The sequence below is a fragment of the Mytilus californianus genome, unplaced genomic scaffold (genome assembly GCF_021869535.1).
Source record: "Mytilus californianus isolate M0D057914Y unplaced genomic scaffold, xbMytCali1.0.p SCAF_10, whole genome shotgun sequence".
NCBI lineage: Eukaryota > Metazoa > Mollusca > Bivalvia > Mytilida > Mytilidae > Mytilus > Mytilus californianus.
In genome coordinates this window covers 24954865-24976850 of record NW_026262582.1, presented here as the reverse complement: position 1 = coordinate 24976850, position 21986 = coordinate 24954865, and the positions used below count along the sequence as shown (strand labels likewise).

At 30.7% G+C, this 21986-nt stretch overlaps 1 protein-coding gene across 2 annotated transcripts; it reads left to right on the top strand.

The window, feature by feature from the left end:
• Positions 1–1680: 1680 nt before the first annotated feature.
• Positions 1681–21809, top strand: LOC127717832 (tubulin polyglutamylase complex subunit 1-like). Of its 2 annotated transcripts, XM_052223694.1 has the most exons (10): positions 1681–1802; positions 6974–7064; positions 7641–7771; positions 10417–10480; positions 11731–11846; positions 12625–12760; positions 14140–14197; positions 15516–15599; positions 16122–16157; positions 21666–21809. In XM_052223694.1, the coding sequence occupies exons 1-10, from the start codon at positions 1736–1738 to the stop codon at positions 21681–21683; spliced, it is 801 nt and encodes a 266-aa protein (XP_052079654.1). In that variant the 5' UTR covers positions 1681–1735; the 3' UTR covers positions 21684–21809. The 2 variants fall into 2 exon arrangements, with proteins under 2 accessions (XP_052079654.1, XP_052079655.1); XM_052223695.1 differs by lacking the exon at positions 16122–16157.
• The last annotated feature ends 177 nt before the right edge of the window (positions 21810–21986 follow it).

Below are 21986 nucleotides of genomic sequence, written 5' to 3'. Positions count from 1 at the left end.
TTAGTTACAGGTCATTTTAATTGTTTTATAAACTTTCAAATGTAAGTTACAATCCCAGAATCACAATGGTATCACAACATTGAAGTAATCTTGATAAATAGATTATGTAAATACAAGCACATGGCAATTACTCTAAATATAAGAACAAACGGGATGAGCTAATCCTTCCGTCATCTGAAAATACTAAGTTTCCATAAAAAAGCTTAAAAAAGAACAAAGATTTAACTCCTCCCTTTTTAATTCATTAATTCACTTTTACACTATGTATATGCTGTAAACTGTAAAAATATTAAATATATTCTCGATGATAAAAAAGGCACTGGCTACGGTTACATGGAAATGTAACAATAATATAAAAATTATTGTTACATTGGAGACTAATTGCCTGAATGCAGGGTTGGGTAAGGAACCGATCAATTACGAATGTAACAATAATATTTGGGTCTACGGTTACATTGCGTTATTGTTAAATCAAAGGCTGCAATGTATGATAGATTTATTATACTTAAACCTTCTATAGTTATGTTGCTTAATTCTTCGATATGTACTAGATAATATTAATAATAATAATATTATTCAGCAAATAAGTATTGATTGTTTTGGTGTTGTTAAAAATCATGACTACTACAGTTTAGTTCAATATCACTACTGATGAATACTTAATGAACTGTTCAATAGAGCATGTACTGTCACGACTGATAAGATCACAAAATATCTGGACTCTGAAAATGAAAACACTGTTTCCACCAATTTCAATCTGTCGGCAAATGTCAACATTAATTGCTTTTACAATTGACTTGTATTTAAACAACCTAACATGCTTCCAAAAAAAATATTGGACGAAAATGTAAACATCGCAAGAGTAAACAAATATTTTTCACCTGAAGCATGGCATTCAGACATTGAAAGTTTCTTAAACTTCATAAAGGGAAAATGCAGAATGGAATTGTACGGTATGCAATATAGAGCGTGCACATTGCCGTATCTCTGGTTTGTGATGGCTGCTTAGAGTGGTTTCACCGAAAATGCGTCGGACTAAAACATGCTCCAAAAACAACATACTGGATTTGTAGAAACTGTCATTGTAAATAAAAAATCAAAATATTGTATGCAATATTGTAAATATCAAATAAAAGTTTTCAAGTTTTATTTTAATACATATTTATTACTATTCCCATTGTAAATTGCAGTGCGTTAATGTAACTATAACGCAATGTAACCGTAGACCCAAATATTATTGTTACATTCGTAATTAATCGGTTCCTTACCCAACCCTGCATTCCGGCAATTAGTCTCCAATGTAACAATAATTTTTATATTATTGTTACATTTCCATGTAACCGTAGCCAGTGCCTAAAAAAAAACGCTTTCTTAAACAAATGTGCAATTAATAGAATAATTATAATACAAGTATATTAAAAACAAACTTTAATGCAAGTTTTTATATCTATTTATTTGAAATAATTAATATTTAGATTTCTTGTCGCTTCTTGAAGCTTCTTGTCGCTACCCCGTTTTGACCACTTTTCTCATTTTAGTCTGAGATAACTGTATAACACAATATTAGTAATCTCAATTTTAGCACAATCCGTTTTAAGCTGGGTTAAAGTCGAGGAAATTTTACAGCGTTGTACTGCGTTGTTGTTAAAAGTCATTAGATGTATTTAGTTATATTTCATATGGTTCAGCCAAGGTACAATATTGCAGGAACGTACGAGACTTGCATTGTTTACAAATGGCTGACAAGAGGAAACCAAATTCTGCAGATGATAGACCACAAGAATCAGATAGACAGTTTCTAGGTTATTACAATTTTTTTTATTGGTTTTATCAGCTATATGAGACAGATGTTTATGTAGAAGTTCATAACACTGTTAAAAAAGTATATGTATTCCGAGAACCATATTATGCACTGCCACTGTCCATACGCAGCTTTATCAGTCACGAGTGTCGATAACTCTTTCTTCCTTAACACTTGGTCAAATTTCTTAAAAAAATCTTGTCAACTAAAATTGTTAAAACAAATTCAAAAAGTCCAAAATCATATGCATTGAGTTTCATATTTTTAATCAAATGACAAATTTCAATTCACACACAGAAAATAAAAAAAAAAACAATTTAGTGTGTCTGTGCAACCGTATGTGAGGACGAGTAGCCAAATTGACATTCGAAGGCTATGCATACCCCCATCTGGTTTTATAATTAAATTTTATCAGATTAGGAATAAAATGTAAAACATACACGGAAATTATCGGTAATTAGTGGATTTTGTGAATTCAGTGAAGAGAATGACAAATAATATTTTTTAATTTGTTTTTAGCTCACCTGACCTGAAAGGTCAAGTGAGCTTTTCTCATCACTTTGCGTCCGTCGTCCGTCGTCCGTCGTCCGTAAACTTTTACAAAAATCTTCTCTTCTGAAACTACTGTGCCAAATTTGACCAAACTTGGCCACAATCATCATTGGGGTATCTAGTTTAAAAAATGTGTCCGATGACCCCGCCAACCAACCAAGATGGCAGCCATGGCTAAAAATAGAACATAGGGGTAAAATGTAGATTTTGGCTTATATCTCTGAAACCAAAGCATTTAGAGCAAATCTGACATGGGGTAAAATTGTTTATAAGGTCAAGATCTATCTGCCCTGAAATTATCAGATGAATCGGACAACCCATTGTTGGGTTGCTGCCCCTGAATTGGTAATTTTAAGGAAATTTTGCCGTTTTTGGTTATTATCTTGAATATTATTATAGATAGAGATAAACTGTAAACAGCAATAATGTTCAGCAAAGTATGATCTACAAATAAGTCAACTTGACCAAAATGGTCAGTAGACCCCTTAAGGAGTAATTGCCCTTTATAGTCAATTTTTAACCATTTTTCGTAAATTTTTGTAATCTTTTACAAAAATCTTCTCCTCTGAAACTATTGAGACAAATTTAACCAAAATTGTCCACAATCATCATTAGGGTATCTAGTTTAAAAAATGTGTCCGATGACCCTGCCCGCAAACCAAGATGGCCGACATGGCAAAAAAATAATACATAAGGTAAAATGCCGTTTTTGGCTCATATCTCTGAAACTAAAGCATTTAGAGCAAATCTGATGGTATAAAATTGTTCATTAGGTCAAGATCTATCTGCCCTGAAATTTTCAGACCAATCAGGCAACATGTTGTTGGGTTGCTGCCCCTGAATTGGTAATTTTAAGAAAATTTTGCAGCTTTTGGTTATTATCTTGAATATTATTATAGATAGAGATAAACTGTAAACAGCAATAATGTACAGCAAAGTTAGATCTACAAATAAGTCAACATGACCAAAATTGTCAATTGACCCCTTAAGGAGTTATTGCCCTTTATAGTCAATTTTTTACAATTTTCATAAATTTTGTAAATTTTTGTAAATTTTTACAAAATATTTTCCACTGTAACTACTGGGCCAAGTTCATTATAGATAGAGATAATAGTAAGGAGCAAGAATGTTCAGTAAAGTAAGATCTACAAACACATCACCATCACCAAAACACAATTTTGTCATGAATCCATCTTTGTCCATTGTTTAATATGCACATAGACCAAGGTGAGCGACACAGGCTCTTTAGAGCCTCTAGTTTTTAGTTAAAAATACATAATAAACTACATAAAATACTATAGGTTGAAATGAACATTGTTATGTTAAGTATGATGAATAAATTAATTATGTGTTATACATGCTATATATATACATGATATATATGTATAGATAATCTATTTTATTTATATATTTAACTTAAGAACTATAAAAATTGTTTGTAATGCTTTTTAATTTGAATATAATTTAAATTTTTCTATGATCATAGATTCCATTATATCAATAATTATTGTATATATAGTTAATACTTAAAGGAAAAATATAAAAAAAACTAACCGGACATGGACGTTTCTCATCTCTGCATACCTGCCAACTTGAACTATTTAGGCGTGTACTACACGATTTTGACCCCTTGTCACGATTGCACGATCGTGATTATGAAAAAAGCTCTAAAACACGATTTTGTGAAATTCTACACGAAAAAAAATGATTGTTCCCGATTTTGAACTGTTCCCAAGTGATCAGCCAATCAAAGTCTGTGTTTCTCATGATCAAATTAATAAGCCAATCAAAATCGTTCTCTATCATGATTATTTGGACATGCAAAATTTTGAATTTGTTTGGATTCCTCGTGTCAGAATTGTAAAATCGTAAAATTATATGGCAGGTGAATTTTCATTTGCAAGAAGGTTCTTACACAGCTTAAGAAGAAAAGCATGGCTGATTGACAAAATTCAATGATGCAGTACTACCATAAACATAGTAAATAGTAGCTTATTGACATTACCCTTACTGTAACATATCATACACTAAAGTGAACTTTTTCATTCTTGTAATTAACAGGTTGGGAACCACTCCCCAAATGAGGGATATCCCTTAAATGAGGGACAGTCCCCCAGACAGGGGGTCATTTTGCTGTTGCATAAAAGAAAAACTTAGGTTTTTTAACTTAAAAGGGGGAAAATTCATTATATTTGGAACAACTTTTCTGGAAGTCCATGAATATTATAAAATTCTTGTTCATGTTTTGACCATATAATACCAGATAGATGTATAGTTCTTCGGGAAAAGTTTTATAAAATAATATAGATATGTGCCCTTTTGTACTAAGAAGTGGTTTTTACAAAAAAATATTTTTTATCACTTGAAATGTACCCCTTATAAAAGGGATAGTCATTACATTGAGTGATTACCCCTCATTTGAGGGGTTGTTCCCAACCTGATTTGATTACCAAATAATTAAAAGTACAATGTACTATGCTTTATTTTTCACAAGGACCAAATAAATGTCCTTCTTTGTGCATAATTTTAAATTGGGAAAAGTCAACAATCATTTAATATTCTTACACATTCACAAGAAAATATATCCTGGTACATGTATGTATATTTTTTCTACTGATATATTATTACTAGAATCATGCAAATAAAAAGAAGAAAAAGGCTTATAAGCTCATCATCAGTATACTATATAAAAAAAGAAGATATGGCACTTTTTCTAGAGCACAAAACAGCACGCGCAAAAAACCCCGCAAAGAATTGTAACCTTTGAAATTTTTGTCACACACTAAAACCCCCATGGGGATTTTCAAAAGTTGGCAGGTATGTCTCTGTGAGTTAATCAATTTATTCATTAATTACAACAATTTCCTTGTTTATTTCACGTTTTATTCCCAATGTGATGACATTTAATCATAAAACTGGAAGCGTGTACGTGTAGCCTACAAATGCCAATTTGGCTACTCATCCTGGCATGCAGGGTTGCGCAGACACTGCCTTTATATACATGTAACAATAATCATGTGTAATTTTATGGTAACCTCTGTCCTTTTGTATTTAAATTCAGATATTGTAAAGTGTATGGATTGTAAAAAGTTTATATTTTTGCATAAACAAAAGCTACTGTAAACATGGTAAAAATGAACATGATCAAAACATGCAATTTTCAGAAAATCATCATTAAAATATTGAATTTTATTTGAAGTATGAACACAATATATATGTCACCATTTTGAAAAATTCCAAAGTCAACATTTTGTTTATTTCAAATCGATTAGGGACGTAATTTGTATTCAATTTAAACTGTTAAAATACCTGTAGCATACACTGCTAGATCTATGTTTTAAGTATCACACAATAATTGCAAAGTATTACTTGTATTTAAGTAATTGGTGAAATTGATGTATAAGTAGATATGGTGTTACCAATTTTACAATAGAGACAAGTCGGGGCCGTAGTAAAAAAAAGTTCAATATTTACAATTGATCAGAGACGTAATTTAATCTAAATTTAAACTGTCAGGACCAACATTTTTTGAAAGAATTATGTTCGAATACCAAGGAAAAAGGTTTTATTTAATTGATTCGATTTGAGGTGTAATACCACCATTGATTTTCCCCAATTATCTTTGTTAAATTTGCTCTTTTAAAAAAATTGTGCAGAGTTTATCTTTGTTTCAAATAAAGAAATACTTGGCATGAGTAAAGTTTTATCCTTTCCAGTACTATAGACAAAATTTCACATAACATTTCATTGCATATAAGAAAATAACCATCACAGTGATCACTAGAAGTTAACCAATCAAATTTTCTCCCCTTTTTTCCTGTGTACAAGCTTAAGTAACCATGTAACCTCAAGTTTCCAAAATATTCTATAGAAACACCAAATAAAAAAATAATGGTGCTTTGAAACACCCAAGATATATGTTTATGACTCAGAATTTTTTTACTGCTATGAAATGTAGGATTATTTTTCCTACAACTGTCAAATTCAAGGGAATATTTTTTTTCAACCCTTTTTCGTATGCAACCGGATGTGACGTATTATGATTTGTTGGTATTACACCTAGAAACACAGGACTTGTTCAGTAGATTAGATGAGGTTTGACTGTAAATGGTGGTCCCTGTCGTTTTACTGTCAAATATCAAATAAAGAAAAATATTCAATGTAAATAAATGTGTAAAGAATTAAATGAAAATTTATCTTTCTAATTGTTATTTCTGTTGTTCTTGATGACTTCTTTGAAAGCTTTTTATCCAGTCTACCTGAAGTATAATACTAAGATTGATCACAAGTTTTTTTTTCACGTTGTTGTTTGAAGAACAGACATTTTAGGGTGGAATTTTTGACATAATGTTTGTACTTTATTGGACAATGTAGGATCTGCTGGATGAAGGATAAGAAATAAACCAAATTTTAAAATTTTTTATTATTTTAATGTTGGCTTGAAAAAAAAGGAGTTTGAGGACGTTGAAGTAAAATAAGAAGGTTGCTATTAAGGAAACAAATTTTTTTGTTCTCTTTTAACCTAATTGCTTGTTACCGACTTAATCATTGTTAGTAAATCAAAAGTTAATCATGTTAATCATTGTTAGTTAATCATAAGATATTGCTTTATTATTTCAGAAAGGAGTAATGTAGGTACATGCATGAAAGATGTCTTGGGAAAGATCATCGCTAACAGACCAGAGGACCCTATAGCATTCATGGCTGACTAGTAAGATTTTTTTACAATGAAAGTTTTCTTCTAATCGTAGAGAGAAAATATCCCATAATCACATGTGTGTATGAGAAAGTTTACAAAATTGTATGTCACAATAACAACTACTACATCTCCGGGAAAACTTTTTACAAAAGAGAAAAAAGCTCTTTAAATATAACTAAAGGTATCTTTTATAATTATGATAATATGTTAAACACTACATATAAAAATCAGAAGATGTGGTATGATTGCCAATGAGGCAACTCTCCACAAGAGACCAAATGACACAGAAATTAACAACTTCAGGTCACCATATATTATATATTTTTGGAATTTAACCTTTAAAATTAATCAAGACTATCCAACTTTATATGCATGCATTTCTCAATTTGACCAAAATTTTATATTATTTTTGGCAGGTAACCTTTTATGGGTATTCTCCCCAGGCTAGGCCATTTTAGCACTGCCATTTTTAGTACTATCTTATTTTAGATTCAAAATAAAGCAGGACTGTCCTCATAATCACATATATGTGCATATAAAGTATTTTTCAGTTCAATTCAATGTATATTTTTTTTGTATTGATTTTAGCTTTGACTCATTAGAAGAACAGACTAGCTTAGTTGCTAGAGCACGACAGTTGATAATAATGACGCACCACAGTCGACCAGTGTTTGATATTAATGTCAGAATGGCATATGAGACATTACAGAAGTCTAAATGTAAGTAAAAATATGTGAGGATCTGGATGGGGTTTACAGAAGAGAGAATAATAGGCAAATAGGGAATCTGATGTTCAGTAGTTGTCATTTGTTGATGTGGTTCATAAGTGTTTCTCGTTTCTCGTTTTTTATATACGGTAGATTAAACCGTTGGTTTTCCCGTTTGAATGGTTTTACACTAGTAATTTTTGGGGCCCTTTATAGCATGCTGTTCGGTGTGAGCCAAGGCTCCGTGTTGAAGACCGTACTTTGACCTATAATGGTTTACTTTTATAAATTTTGACTTGGATGGAGGGTTGTCTCATTGGCACTCATACCACATCTTCTTATATTTATAAAAAGTGAAGAATCAAGGGCCAAAAAATAAATAATATAGAAAATAGGCCCAAAAAATAAAGAATAGAGAATAATCATGATAATGGGGTGCTAAAATATAAAGAATAGAGAATAATAGGCAAAGTAAATAAAGAATTGAGAAAAAATGAACTCAAAAATATAGAAATGAAGGACTCCCCATCCAGACCAAATTATAACACTGCAAATGTGTTTAAAGTGTTTTTCTGTACTCTCATTTGTAACAGCTAGCTTGTGTAGTTATACTATCCTTAAAAAGCTAATAGATCATTATTGAATACATCATTTGATCAAAGTAATCATTTGATGTAAATTACCCAAATATCAGAATTGATGAACAGACTCCATTGATGACTTAATTTGTGTTTCACTACAACAAATAACAAACACTGATTTTGTTTGGATATTGAATTGTTATGGCAACATTTAATCAAAATTCATTCAAACAACAACAACAACAACAGTACACAACCAAATTATTTGTCAATCAATAAAATCTTGATAACGATTTAACTAATCAGCTGGGCAATCCAAAGCTGGTGTACTGAAGGGTGGTCCATTCAGCAATATTTCAGAATTAGCAGCTGGGCTATCCATAGTCTTCATAAAATGAAGTAAATTTCGCTCCGGTTGTGTGACTGTGCTTCAGCTTGTTACCATGACAGATATTTGTATGAAGACTGGAGCATCTGAAAATAAATAAGACCAGCAGCAAACAAAGTTCAAGTTATAAGGGTGGGAGAGGATGGGTCTAAATTTTTCAACGTACTCTCCGTTTGGTTTTCAAGGTAAAAGTGACTGTTAAAATGCACGGAGTTTTTACGGCTCAACTCTCTCATGCTCAAATTGGCATAACAATAAGAGTAAAGGACGACTCGATTTGTCGAGTCTCAGTACAAGTATATGTCAATTCAATTAACGAATTAAATTTTCATTTAATTAAATTCTAATATCTTCAAAGTTTTGTAGGATCTGAAAATTGGGAATGAAAAGAAATGAAGGTCTAATAATTAAGACCAAATGACTTCTCTGCAACACCAAATCTTATGGTTCAAATACAAAAACTTTATTTTAAACATGTTATTTAATTATAAAATATTTATTTAAGGAATCCAAAAAGCTATAACTTTGGTGAATAGTTAGTTGTCTCATTGGCAATCATGCCATGTATCCTTATTTTTATATTCAGTGATTTGAAAGTCTTATAGTCACTGTTAGTCGCTTAGCAATTTTTTACAGGACACCTCCTACAGATGGAATTCTGAATACCACAGAAACATTTTACCTAAATATTTTTAAAATGTTGTTTAGAAGTTTAACGGAGAATGCACATGATACCTAATTTTGACCTTACAAGTTACAATAATTTGTACATGTGTAACTTTAATTTTGAAAATCACAAAGTCCTGGACCTTGAAAATTTGAATAATTTCTTATCAACAGATCTCTGATTTTCTAAAGGTGACTCTTTAGTTTGTAAATCTCCAAAGTATAGCTCCTTTCTATGATAGACATTTCTCATATGTTTTCTGCTCTGGTTAAAATGTCCAATACTGAAATATAAGTTATATGTCTGTATAATTGAAGCATCAAAAAAGTCATCAGACATTATATTTGGTAAGTAAGTACACTTAAAACACCACAAGTTGTTTTCATGGTTATCATTTTACACTAGCATTCCAAAGTAAACCAAATAAAAAAAAATACATTATTTAAACCTTCTGTTACACAAAAGCACCATACTTTGGTAAGAAGTGAACACATTGTTCAGAATAATCATGAAATATTTGTCACTGAACTTTGAGTAACCAGCTTGTAAGCCAAGCATTGGCACAATGATCTGTGTAATCAAATTGTTCACCTTATATAATATTCTTTGAAGACTTCAAACATGTTTTTACATTTTTATCTACTGAGGATTCATTTATTTTCGTGGGTACCAATTTTCGTGGATTAAGGAAAACTTACATGTTCGTGGATATTTAATTTCGTGGATTGCCGAAGTCTGCATACAAGCCTATAGAAAATTTCAGTTTGATGCTACTGAAAAAAGTACAAGATTTATATTTTGTCAATATTTTCTGCATATTAAGCATGTTAAACATTAAATACAATTTTCATTCTAACTTATATTTTTTTATACATAGGAAAAGTTTCAGTCATGCCATGGCAGAGAAAAAAGTTCATTCATTGTCAATATTTTTGTCGTATTATTAAAGCAATAAATCCAGTTTTTATTTAAATTTGGTATAGTTACATAAACTTCATATTTTTTCTCTATTATTTTGTAGGTAATAAGAAGCTTCATGGAGTAAATGGTACCGTGTATAATGAACTCATCAGAGCCTTATGTAGGTATGTTCCTCTGTGTATATACATAATTATATAAGATGAGTGTCCATCAGAAATACCTCATTTTATATATATTAATGTTCTGGTAAGATTATGGCATATCATAGTTGCTCATTGTTACAATAGTATATATACATAGGTCTTTCTGGCCTGGTAACAGTTGAAGTTTTGATGTTATATATAAGTTTCACCATGGGAAATTTCTTACACAATGCATACAAAGGATAATGGGAGTAACAAAGAAAAGGACAGTACAACTATTTATATATATTAACACATTAACTACTGACAACTCAAAGAAAAGAACAGTACAACTAATTATATATATTAACACATTAACTACTGACTACTCAAAGAAAAGGACAGTGCAACTAATTATATATATTAACACATTAACTACTGACTACTCAAAGAAAAGGACAGTACAACTAATTATATATATTAACACATTAACTACTGACAACTCAAAGAAAAGGACAGTACAACTAATTATATATATTAACACATTAACTACTGACTACTCAAAGAAAAGGACAGTACAACTAATTATATATATTAACACATTAACTACTGACAACTCAAAGAAAAGGACAGTACAACTAATTATATATATTAACACATTAACTACTGACTACTCGAAAAAGGACAGTACAACTAATTATATATATTAACACATTAACTACTGACAACTCAAAGAAAAGGACAGTACAACTAATTATATATATTAACACATTAACTACTGACAACTCAAAGAAAAGGACAGTACAACTAATTATATATATTAACACATTAACTACTGACTACTCGAAAAAGGACAGTACAACTAATTATATATATTAACACATTAACTACTGACAACTCAAAGAAAAGGACAGTACAACTAATTATATATATTAACACATTAACTACTGACAACTCAAAGAAAAGGACAGTACAACTAATTATATATATTAACACATTAACTACTGACTACTCGAAAAAGGACAGTACAACTAATTATATATATTAACACATTAACTACTGACAACTCAAAGAAAAGGACAGTACAACTAATTATATATATTAACACATTAACTACTGACTACTCAAAGACAATAGATGTACATTGTGAAAAGACAACAATAAAAAAGAGCACTACAAAGAAAACTGAAGATTGAACACATACCTCAGTCAAATTGAGTGGAAAAGTGTCCCTTGAGCCTCAAGTTTACACAGGGATTATGTTATCGTTATATAATATATATATTTTACAGAGATTTTCCAACTTTAGTGATGAACAGACTGTTAAGAAAGATAGAATGTTTAGATTTTGAGGCTGTAACATATGATGTGTTTAAATCTGGTGTGTTCACATGTTGTGTGTTAGAAGGTAATATAATTTTATGTATTTAAATCTGGTGTGTTCACATGCTGTGTGTTAGAAGGTAATATCATATGATGTGTTTAAATCTGGCGTGTTCACAAGCTATGTGATAAAAGGTAATATCAAATGATGTGTTAAGTATGGTGTGTTGACATGCTGTATGTTAGAAGGTACTATCATATGATGTGTTTAAATCTGGTATGTTACTATGCTGGGTGTTAGAAGATAATATCATTTGATGTGTTTAAATTTGGTGTGTTCACATGTTGTGTGTTAGAAGGTAATATAATTTTATGTGTTTAAATCTGGTGTGTTCATATGCTGTGTATTAGAAGATGGTATCATATCATGTGTTTAAATCTGGTGTGTTTACATGCTGTGTGTTAGAAGGTAGTCATAATCATATCATGCGTTTAAATCTGGTGTGTTCTTGTGTGGATCAGTTTAAGTCAGAATCAGATCTAGGAATTTGATTTAAAGGTGCACAAATATGTATAAAAATGCAAGTGCAAATTGAAGTGCTAAATCTTGTTTTCCATAACAATGAAAAGAAATCATATCTTTTATATGAATTTGTCTTTTCCAAATTTTGATAGAAGATAAAAAAAACTTTTGTGCATAATAATATTTTTGCATTTGAAAGGGGAATACACCCTCTCTGCACTTATAAATTGCACCTGTAACGTATGTTTCCTTTGAGTGTATATACAATTTTATACACCAACAAAAATATAATGCCTTGCCTAACAAGTTTGATTTCATAATAAATAATTGTTTATTTCAGATTATCTGAAACTTGTAGAATATTTATTTAATTCATTGGACTTTACCAAGACAGGGAAATGTGATAAAGCTGTATGTGATGCAGTATTAGAACAATTAAAGACATCGTTAGCTAGTAATAAAACAGATGCCAGAAAGTAAGTACCATACTGTAAGGTCAAAGGTCAGGGTTGTAGAACAATTAAAGACATGGTTAGTTAGTAATAAAACAGATGCAAGAAAGTAAGTACCATACTGTAAGGTCAAAGGTCAGGGTTGTAGAACAATTAAAGACATCGTTAGCTAGTTATAAAACAGATGCCAGAAAGTAAGTATTAATTCTATAAGATCAAAGGTCAAGGTTATAAAACCATTAAAGACATCGTTAGCTAGTAATAAAACAGATGCAAGAAAGTAAGTATGCATACTGTAAGGTCAAAGGTCGAGGTTTTAGAACAATTAAAGACATTGTTAACTAGTAATAAAACAAATGCTAGAAAGTAAGTATGAATACTGTAAGGTCAAAGATCAAGGTTATAGATCTAGATCAATTGAAGAATCATTAGCTACTGATAAAACTGGTGCCAGAAAGTAAGTATGAAAACATAAGGTCAAAGATCAAGGTTATAGAACAATTGAAGAATGAGTAGTTGATAATAAAACTGGTGCCGAAAGTTCTGATGAAGGTTCTGTTAAGATGTTGTCACAAAGAGGTTACCAGGATAAAAAAAAAAAAAAAGTCACTGATTTTATGATAAATCAATATAAATGACTAGGCTTACACAGCTCATTTCAACCTATAAGTTTGAAACATGGATAATAACAATCTCAACATAATACACATGAAATAAAAACTTGAAAAAAATGCTCCACCAAAATAGCCTTGGATTAACCACATATATGCTGAACAAATAATTGTTTTGTTTGTGAAGAAATATTTCCATATATCAAATGGTGGTGGAATAACGTGGTCAAAAGCATTTGTCTAACACGTGAGCATTAGCTGATAACTGATAGATGATGGCCAATAGACAATTTTCATATTACCCACTTTTGGTTCTGGAATATATAATTTTTCAGCATGTTATTTACTTGAGATGTGGTAGGATATTCTGGTACTTGGTCAAGTAAGAGCAACTAAAAGAAGTAAAATCAAGGTTACAATCTGTGCAATTTTTGGTGAAAAGTAACTTTTTTATGTTTCTTTACATGACAAAGTCATCAGAACAGTTCATTTTACCCCCAAATTGCAAAGATTGTATGCTTGATTTTACTTCTTTTAGTTTCTCTTACTAAACAGAGTACCAGAGAAGGTAACTGCAAAAAATTATATACCCCAGAGTCAAAAGTCAGTAAGATGAAAATAGTGGGGAAATAGTCTATAGTTGAAGTAGACATAGGTAACATTAGGGGTATGTGTCAATGAGACGGAATTCCATAGAGACACAAAAAACTAAAGAGAAGAAATTAAGGTCAACCATCATATTAGATATCTTTAATCTTATTGATATATGTATTTATCATTATATATTTTCAGAATTGTTGAGTCTGGGTACAATTTAGGACCAGATGGATTATTCCATGTGTTAGATAAGGTACACAGAAAACATGTAATATAAAGTGATGAAAATACAAACTTGATGAAAACACAATAAACTGACTTTTTGATGACTTATTTTGGTGAATCAAGTTAGGGCTGTCCCATACCCCTTATCGCTATTTAGTCCAATCCAGAAAAAACAGTCATTTAGACAACTTCCTGTTTGGGTCAAGCATTGCAATACAAAAGGTCATCAGTAACGAGCTAAGGAAGGAAAATGTTTAGAAAGCGGACATTTTGAAACTTTGATAGATTATGATCCACTTTTTTTAAACACAAATTAAAATCATAAAAATTCTTTGTTTGAAGTGTTTACGATGGTTTAAACATTTCTCTTTGAAAAGTTTTATGCATAATACATTGTTAAAACAGGGCCCCAGATAGCTTCAACTGGATGTAAAAGTTGTGTGATTTCAGAACTTATCCGGATTGGAGTAAATAGCAATAAGGTGTATTAATACATACATGGTACCAAGGGGAAGTACTTGCAAGTTCAGTACATGTATAGAGGTAATTTTAGAAAATCTCTCATTTTCATTTTACCAAAAAAGTATTTAATGCTCACCCCTAGTTTAGATTCGGAAACACCTTCCCTGGATTTCATGTATGTTTTTATGGAAATGCCCTAAATCAGAAAATCTCATTTAATTTCTGAGATCAAATGCTACTTCATACATGCAACTAAGATTACGTTCCTTAAAAATTGAGCAGAGATATATTTCCATATGCAAATTTGCTGAACAATTACAGTCAATTGAATTGGGGTGGGTGCGGGAGCCTCAGTTGCCAAGTGGTCTAAGTAGTTCATCTACAGCAATCTTTAGCCTATCATCACTTGAGGTTGTGAGTTCAAATCCTGCACATGGCAGGTGTGTTCTGACTAGGATTGCCAGTTTGCCTGCCAGAGGTCTTTTGTTTTCTCCTGATACTCCAGCTTCCTCAACCAATAAAAACTGGTCACCACATTTCACTTTATAGTGCTAAAAGTGGCATTAAACACCAACAATCAATTAATCAAAGAAATTGGCTGTAGCTCACAAATATAATCGGTTTGTCATGACTTTAAATTGTGTACCACTGGGATTTACTGAAGAACAATAAGTGAAGAAAGTCTCCAAGAGATGAGGCATAGCAATTCTTAATTTTGCCTTCCTTATTAGTGTTAGTATCAGAAATAGTTCAATATCAGTCTGTTGTTAACATTCATGGAATTTTACAAAAAATGGACAGTGGTTTCTACATGATTAAGAGATAGCATCTGATGTTATGAATTTATATATTGAAATACTAATTATATTTTTTTTAAATTTTAGGCCATGAAAAGAGACACACACATATCTACAGCTTTCACGTTGGAAATGTTTACAGCAGAATGTTGTGAAGCATTTATTGCTAAGGTAAATAACATTTTACATTCAAATGCTACGTTCAAAGGATATTGTGGATTCATCTGTTTTTTGCTGATATAATTTTTTTGCTGTTTGAGAAAAAATTTCAAGGGTTTGTTAATTTGTTGTGCATTATTTCTCCTATCAAAGTAACTGAAAATTTGTATTTCGTCGAGAGTTTAAGTTCATTGTTAATCAGTATAACTGACCACACTGACCACCAATACTCTCTCAACCAACTCCTGTCAAAGGTCAACTTAGGGCTGTTCCAATATTTATCAGGGGAGGTGATAGGAGGCACTCAAATTAATCTAAATATGGGTGGTTGCATTTTCCCTAGAATTTAGTAAGAATTATAAGTAGAATTAAAGATTTTTATTTTATAGGTGGTAGAGGGTCTTAAAAACATGCCCCCATTCCCCTCATGGGTTTAATTCTGGAACAGCCCTTATTTTAAAATCTGCATGGAAATTTAGTTTATTACTGTCTTACATCCAGTTCACCATTGCTATGTATAAATTCATTATAAAGGTGAAAGATGCCAGAGATCAAAGATCAGCAATTAAGGTAACAGGACGACAGGCATATTAAATCTGTAGTATATATCTATAATGTTTAAAACAAGATTTAACATTTCTTTACTTCACTTGAGGGCATAAATCGTGTAATAACATGTAATTTTGCATGTCAAATAGAACTTGTAATAACAAAAGTTGTAGTTCTGATTTGAATATCTTTCAAATATTTTTTATCTAGAATTTGTCCAGACAGACTTTTTGTTAGAGAATTGAATATGATAACCATTTTTATAATTATTTGTTAAACAAATATAAATTCAAAAATGTTATTTGTATCAATTTCATAAAGTCAATTTTATTTTGTTTTAGAAGTAAAATCACAAATAAATATTTACCAGTTTTTGATGATGGAAATGTATTCATGTTTTTTATTACTTATATAATTGTAGTCTATAATAATTTTTTATCAATATTATGATTTTGATTTTTAAATTTCTTTAATGGGCAGACTTTGAAAGGTTATTTTTAATGGCTTGAAAACTTCAAATCAGACCTTGCAAAATAAATTAAAAAATAATCCAAAACAATTTGAAGTGTATTAGGTTTTCAGGAACTATTTTAGTTCATTTTACAGTAAACTGGTGTGGATTCCTTTTTTTAAGTAAAACTATAAGTCTGCTTTTGATTTTTTCAAAATTACTGCAACATTTGTCTTGGCAAGAGAAAATACACTGAGTTAATTCCTTTTATTGGAAACACACACAAAACTTTACAAGTGAAGTAAAGATGTTAAATTTTTTTTTTAGTATAATTTATAGTATATTTATCATCCTTGGAAATGAAGGTAAATTTCTTAACATTCCTTACTCCATCATCTTTGGTAAATTGGATTGATTTGATTAATTGATTATTGGTAAAGTATTTAACATCCAGTGGCAAATATTTCATTCATATACAGGACAGGAAGAAATTAGCAATATATTTAATAAGTTAGCTTCTGAAATTTGGTTGAAGATCAGGAAATCTGGACTGACATTTTGAAAAAAATGCATCTTTAGGATTAATTTGAATATAAATACGCACTTATTCTGGCAGCAAATGTGAAACATTAGAAATTTAAATGATTCCAATCAACACCTATTTTACAAAATACAAATATATTCTCCCTTTACAGAAAATTATATTACACTTAATTGGTGCTCTGCTACTTATATGTGTACACGAAAGAAAATTTTAATAATTGATTGTCCAGTATATTAATTTGGATGTTACAACATTTTCCTAGTATCATACCAATTAAGGAACAACCATGAAGTGTTCTTTTTTTTTACTTATCAAATTCATTGGTGATGGAGTAAGGAAAGCATCTTAATCAACCCTAGGCTAGAGAGGATGAATTATATCTTGTAACATACTTAAATGGTTGTAGTAATATGTTTATTCATACGTGTATATGGTAGTAAAGATAATCCAGTGCTTTTTCGTGACAAAGAGAGTTTTTGAAAACAAAGTTGCAAAGTAGTGTGCAAACTGTGATTTTATTGAAAGTAAAAACTATCATAAAATCAACTTAGAGAGTTATTGATGATCATCAAGCAAAGATAGTACCATATGATATTTAAGTACAACAACCCCTAAGAATCATGTAAAATGTGAATCATGGGTGGAAAGCCTACACATTTTTATTTTTGATAATTTGTTCATAATGCAAAGTTATATTAGAAACTACCTCTTCTTTTACACATGATGGTCATGGGAGATATAAATTATATAAAAAGCATTATGAAAAGTCTGAAAAGGGAGATAACTCAGTAACCTGCACTAAATTCCCTTGTAAATTATCAGGTATCTTTATTATGAGGCAGTATGGGGAGAATTATTATTCATTTCATAATGCATGACACTTAGTAAAATATCAAAATTAAAAATGTGAAGCATTTTTTTCAGATGAATTACATTTTTTATTAATTACATAATTGTTATATTGAAAGCTATTGAGGTTAAAGAATTGATCAATTTACATTCTAGTGGTCATTGCATATTATATTTAATTATTTTGATAGAAGAAATCAATTTGTTACAATTTTGTCTTAAATATCATCATATGATTTTTATCATGAATTCCAGTGTTTTTAGCTCACCAGGGCCCGAAGGGCCCCATGTGAGCTTATGCCATCACTTGGCGTCCGTCGTCGTCCGTCGTCGTAGTCTGTCGTCGTAAACTATTTCAAAAATCTTCTCCTCTGAAACTAATGGGCCAAATACCTACAAACTTTAACTAAATGTTCCTTAGGGTATCTAGTTTATAAATTGTATCCGAAGTTTTGATCCATCGACAAACATGCATGGCCGCCATGGCTAAAAATAGAACATAGGGGTCAAATGCAGTTTTTGGCTTATATCTCAAAAACTAAAGCTTTTAGAGCAAATGTGACACGGGTAAAATTGTTCAATTGGTCAAGATCTATCAGCTCTGAAATTTTTCAGACGAATCGAACAGCCCATTGTTGGGTTGCTGCCACCGAATTGGTAGTTTTAACAAAATTTTGCAGTTTTTTGTTATTATTTTGAATATTATTATAGATATATATAAACTGTAAGCAGTAATAATGTTCAGCAAAGTAAGATCTACAAAAAAGTTAATATGACCATAATTGTCAATTGACCCCTTAAGGAGTTATTGCCCTTTAAAGACAATTTTACACAATTTGTTCATCAAGTTTGTTAACATTTAAAAATCTTCTCTGAAACTACTGGGCCAATTACCTTCAAACTTTAACTAAATGTTCCTTAGGGTATATTGTTTATAAAATATATCCGAAGTTTGTATCCATCGACAAAAATGGCCGCCATGGCTAAAAATAGAACATAAGGGTCAAATGCAGTTTTTGGCTTATATCTCAAAAACTAAATCTTTTAGAGCAAATGTGACATGGGGTAATATTGTTAAATGGGTCAAGATCTATCGGCCCTGAAATTATCAGACGAATCGAACAACCCATTGTTGGGTTGCTGCCACCGAATTGGTAGTTTTAACAAAATTTTGCAGTTTTTTGTTATTATTTTGAATATTATTATAGATATATATAAACTGTAAGCAACAATAATGTTCAGCAAAGTAAGATCTACAAAAAAGTTAATATGACCAAAATTGTCAATTGACCCTTTAAGGAGTTATTGCCCTTTAAAGACAATTTTACACAATTTGTTCATCAAGTTTGCTAACATTGAAAAATCTTCTCCTCTGAAATACAGGTGAGCGATTCAGGCTCTTGAGAGCCTCTTGTTAGCTCACCTGGCCTGAAAGGCTAAGTGAGCTTTTCTCATCACTTGGCGTCCGTCGTCGTCGTCTGTCGTCGTCGTCCGTTTACTTTTACAAAAATCTTCTCCTCTGAAACTACTGGGCCAAATTTAACCAAACTTGGCCACAATCATTATTGGGGTATCTAGTTTGAAAAATATGTCCTACAACCTTGCCTGCCAACCAACATGGCTGCCATGGCTAAAAATAGAATTTAGAGGTAAGATGCAGTTTTTGGCTTATATCTCTGAAACTAAAGCATTTAGAGTAAATCTGACATGGGGGTTAAAATATTCATCAGGTTTAGATCTATCTGCCCTGAAATTTTCAGACGAATCAGACAACCCGTTGTTTGGTTGCTGCCCCTGAATTAGTAATTTTAAGGAAATTTTGCTGTTTTTGGTTATTACATGTATTATCTTGAATACTATTATAGATAGAGATAAACTGTAAGCAGCAATAATGTTCAGCAAAGTGAGATCTACAAATAAGTCAACATGACCAAAATTGTCAATTGACCCCTTAAGGAGTTATTGCCCTTTATAATCAATTTTTTAACAATTTTTCGTAAATTTTTGTAATCTTTTACAAATATCTTTTCCTCTGAAACTACACAGACAAATTCACCAAACTTGGCCACAATCATAAATATGGTATCTAGTTAAAAAAATGTGTCCGATGACCCTGCCTGCCAACCAACATGGCAGCCATAGCTAAAAATAGAACATAGGGGTAAAATGCAAGTTGTGTCTATTATCTTGAAAACTGCTATGAGTAGAGAAAATCTAACAAGGGCAAAAATGTTCAAAATGTTGCAATCTACCTACTGTCCTTTTAAGTCAAAACAGTCAGAAGACTTCTTATAGGAGTTATTGCCCTTAAATGACAAATTTTATTATAATTTTTTATTTTTGCATATCATTTTGAAAACAATTACAGATATTTAGAAACTTAAATAAGCAAAAATGATCAGTTCAACAAGATCTCCAAATAAGTCAAACATGGCAGAAATCATCAGACGACTTTTTATTGAGTTATTGCCCTTTTATGACGATTTCTACCAATTTCTGCTGTTTTAGGCTGATATCTAAAAATGTATAATAGATAGAAAGAAACTGTAACAGGAATAAATGATCAGCAAGACAAGATCTACGAATTAATTAATATTGAAATGTCAACAGAGTATTTTTGAAGTTTTTTCTGTTTAATTGTGTCTAAAAATGGCAGTGTTCTGTCGAACTTTTTTGATCCACAAAGATTCCTTTAAAAAAAGTATTATTATCGCATTGTTTCATGCATCAATTGTAAACAAAAATATCAGGTGAGCGACACAGGCTCCTTGGAACCTCTAGTTTAGTAGTATAGTCCACTTCAATACTTCCACTTACCCGCCTCCTTAACTATTTGCAAATTCCCTGTACCTCCCTAACAAATTTTTTATTTTTTTATAAAGTATATAGTTCAATAATACCTCCCATATGACTGAAATTTAGAATTTTGCTACTTATAAGTGGAATATTATACTATATACTATGTAGATGGTGCAAGTTGTTTATTTCTTTATTTAGACAATTCTTTGTACATGCAAATTTCTTACTAGTCTAATGTGGGAGAAAATTATTTCATTATTATTTGTTATTATTAGAACTATAGCTTAACTACTACAAATGTGATTTCAAACTTGATTCAACTCTGGAACTTTTCTCTGAAAAATTATGTCTGTATTTTCTGCGACTGTCATACAAGTGAGAGGTTTAGCTAGCTATAAAACAAGGTTTAGTCCACCATTTTCTACATTAATAAGGAAATGCCTGTACCAGTTTGGTATTTTTGTTATTTTACTTTTTCCTTTCTACTGGTACCTAGCATTTGCATAGAGTGTTTTCTTTGACACTAAAATTTTTTTGTTTCGTCTCCTATTTAAGTGGTACACTTGAGACATAAATGTAGTAATCCCAGATTACCTAGTTGTTACATTTCTATGACAACTTAGAGCAGTTTCTATTGTTTGTTAGGAGAGTTTGTTATTTTTTTGATGAATTTCTCTTTTTAACTAGAAATACGGTCAATAAATTAGAAAAAATTATACGTGTAAATGCAATTGTAGGTTTTTTACTTCCATTAATTTTAAGGTATAATAAACGGTCTAATGCACTTGCTCTATAAAAGCAGAAATTTTGGATTTACAAAATAATTTATTTATTTTTATATTTATATTTATATATAATGTATTTATTTATTCATATTTTTTTGCAGGTAAAGAAACTAAGATGACATTGCAAGACAATAAAACAACCATATAATGAACCAAGAAGTCTCTAAACATTTGAATATTCATATTTATTTGTTATAGTTTAAATGTGATTTGCATTTTTATAATAAAAACATGTGATTTATATATATATTTGTATTTATGAATTTTTGTCAATACCAATTTGAATTGTATTTATCATATGGTGTTTCCTCTTCATTATAAAAATAAGGAGATGTGTTATGATTGCCACTGACACAACTATCCACCTAAGTTCAAATTAAGTGGATGTAAGCAGTTATAGGGAACTGTACGGCCTTCAACAA